Raw genomic sequence first — 3054 nt, forward strand, 5'->3', positions numbered from 1 at the left:
AAGAAGTGGAGGAGGAGGAGAAGAGGAGGTGGAGGAGGAGGAGAAGAAGAGGAGGAGGGGAGGAGGAGGAGGAAGAAGAAGAAGAAGAGGAGGAGGAGGAGGAGGAGGAGGAAGAAGAAGAAGAAGATGATGATGATGATGATGATGATGATGATGATATTCTTGGAAACGCAGTGAGGTAAGAACCCAGTTCCTTTGGTGATGGAAACCCCTGTGAGGTGAACCTAGGAGAGGAATGCTGGCCAAATCTGCTGACGATGGAGCTTCATGTGTCCAGAGTCTGCAGGAACATCTCTCTCATTCGTGCTCCTTCGCCAGCATCATGTCAGGCCTGGGACCGACTGCTTAGAAACGGTCAACTACAATTATTTACACAACAGCGTTGAAAAACAGGACACGACTGTTCCCCAGCCTATGGCCGTCGCGACATCCTCACCGTCATACGGTCTTAATTGGGGCATTTGGGTGTCTCCCTATTTCTCTCCTCTCCCCCCCGCCAAGAAAGCCCTCCTCCTCCCCCCCCAAGGGAAACGTACCTCGATTTCATTCTGCAGGTCGTTCTCGGTCACGGAACACTTCTTCTGCGCTTGAGCTACATGGAGATCGGTGTCCTTCTTGACGTAGCGATTCTCCATGTCCGTTTTGGCCTTCATCTCCTGAAGCTGGTCCTTCAGGTAGGCAATCATCTCGTTCCGGTTCTGTGAAAGGACCAGGATGATGGTGGTGGTGGTGATGGTGGTGATGGACAACAAAAAGGAAGAAAGGTCTGCTAGTCAGGTCCATCCCTGGAGGTGGCCATCCAGACTGGACTAGGTACCCAACTAGGTAACGTCATCAGTGCTAGAAGGGTTTGCAGAGTGGAGAAGAAACGGAGGAGGAGGAAGAGGAGAAGCTGTGGGGTCCTTGGTCGTCTTTAAACTTGGTCTTTTTCTTGCAGATATTTCATTATCAAACGAAGTGACATCACCAGTGCTAGAAGAAAACTGAGTTCCCTCCCTATTTACATACACTCCCTTCTAGCCCTGATGATGTTACCTAGTCAGGTCATGAAATGTCTGCAAGAAAAACCACCAAGCTCAGAGAACACCAAGGATCCCACAGTTGTTGCCATCGTCATCCTCCACCACCACCTCCTCCTCCTCCTCCTCCTCCTCCTCCTCCTCCTCCTCCTCCTCCCTGCAAACCCCTTCTAGCACTGATGACGTTCCCTAATTGGGTCGTGAAACATCTGCAAGAAACCTGCCAAGCTCAGAGAGCACCAAGGACCCCACAGTGCTGGGCTACATTAACAGAGGGATAGAATCAAGATCACGTGAAGTATTAATACCACTTTACAAGGCCTTGGTAAGGCCACACTTGGAATACTACATCCAGTTTTGGTCACCACAATGTAAAAAAGATGTTGAGACTCTAGAAAGAGCGCAGAGAAGAGCAACAAAGATGATTAGGGGACTGGAGGCTAAAACATACAAGGAACGGTTGCTGGAATTGGGTATGTCTAGTTTAACGAAGAGAAGGACGAGGGGGGACAGGACAGCAGTGTTCCAGTATCTCAGGGGCTGCCCCAAAGAAGAGGGAGTCAAGCTCTTCTCCAAAGCGCCTGAAGGAAGGACAAGAAGCAACGGATGGAAACTAACCAAGGAGAGAAGCAACCAAGAACTAAGGAGAAACTTCCTGACAGTGAGAACAATTAACCAGTGGAACAACCTGCCTCCAGAAGCTGTGGGTGACCCATCACTGGAGGTATTTAAGAAGAGACTGGACAACCATTTGTCTGAAATGGTATAGGGTTTCCTGCCTGAGCAGGGGGTTGGACTAGATGACCTCCGAGGTCCCTTCCAACTTTATCATTATTATTATTATAACCCTGAGCTACAGAGATTCTCTTCCATTGGACTGTTGGAAATTGGGCTCTTCTCAGATGGGGAGGACAACCTGAGCCAGGGCTGGGTCCCTTTCCAAAGGGGGGAGGGCTCACAACCTCTCCCAACGTGCAAACTTCGTTTTTTTTCAAGCGGTTTCAGAGGCGATGGAGTTCTCCAGGCAGTGGGCTTCCACTTGGCATCTGGAAATTAGCTAGGGCAAGTCTAAAACCGACAACACCTGGGAATAGGCTTGGAGTGATGCTGTTCAGCGGTGTCCCTCAACACTGTGATTTTGAACACCACACACAATTCAACTTTGGAACTGGCTACGGACTAGCTTACGAAACCGGGTGGAGGCACTTTGTGGAGGCCGGCGGCCTTGACGGAGTGGGGTCGCCGCTCAAGGCCACGTGCTGGGAGACCAGTGGGCTTCCTTGGGTAACTGGGTGGGTGGGCACTGGTGGAAGAGACGGGCCAGGGTCCTATCCAAAAAGGCCCTGCTTATGTCCTTATTTCCCACCCAAGGCGATTAGACCACTAGAGTTCCCTAACCTTTCTGGATTGGCGGCCCAGGTGGAGGGGGGGAAGGGGGGATGGGTTTTTTGTGGGAGGGGGCAGGCACCCATCGCTCGCACGAGCGAGGCCGAGAGCGTTGCGATGCTCACACGTGGGGCCGTGAACACCCGCAACGCTCGCAAGAGTGGATCTGTGCATGCGCCAGCCTGCCACTCGCGTGGGTCAATTGCAAATAGGCCATGGACAGGTGGTGGGCCACAGCCCACAGGTTGGGGACCCCTGGATTAGCCCATTCCGATATCCCAAAGGCTGAGCCCTTTTACTTATAATAATAATAATAATATAATAATAATAAAGTTGGAAGGGACCTTGGAGGTAATAAGTAATAATGATAAAGTTGGAAGGGACCTCGGAGGTCATCTAGTCCAACCCACTGCTCAGGCAAGAAACCCTATCCCATTTCAGACAAATGGTTGTCCAGTCTCTTCTTAAAAACTTCCAGTGTTGGAGCATTCACCGCTTCTGGAGGCAGGTTGTTCCACTGGTTAATTGTTCTCACTGTCAGGAAGTTTCTCCTTAGTTCTAGGTTGCTTCTCTCCTTGGTTAGTTTCCATCCGTTGCTTCTTGTCCTGCCTTCAGGTGCTTTGGAGAATAGCTTGACTCCCTCTTCTTT

The 3054-nt window shown here is 50.7% G+C and overlaps 1 protein-coding gene across 1 annotated transcript in view; it reads right to left on the reverse strand.

Moving 5' to 3' along the window:
• IQCG (IQ motif containing G) overlaps window positions 1-698 on the reverse strand; it is a gene marked incomplete at its 5' end in the record, with an annotated part of 5400 nt that extends 4702 nt beyond the window's left edge. Inside the window, one exon of the mRNA XM_029285444.1 lies at window positions 537-698. Coding sequence (XP_029141277.1) covers window positions 537-698 — 162 coding nt within the window. The remainder of the gene's footprint in view (window positions 1-536) is intronic.
• Window positions 699-3054: the final 2356 nt, after the last annotated feature.

The sequence above is a fragment of the Protobothrops mucrosquamatus genome, unplaced genomic scaffold (genome assembly GCF_001527695.2).
Source record: "Protobothrops mucrosquamatus isolate PMUCROS unplaced genomic scaffold, P.Mucros_1.0 scaffold1708, whole genome shotgun sequence".
Taxonomy (NCBI): domain Eukaryota; kingdom Metazoa; phylum Chordata; class Lepidosauria; order Squamata; family Viperidae; genus Protobothrops; species Protobothrops mucrosquamatus.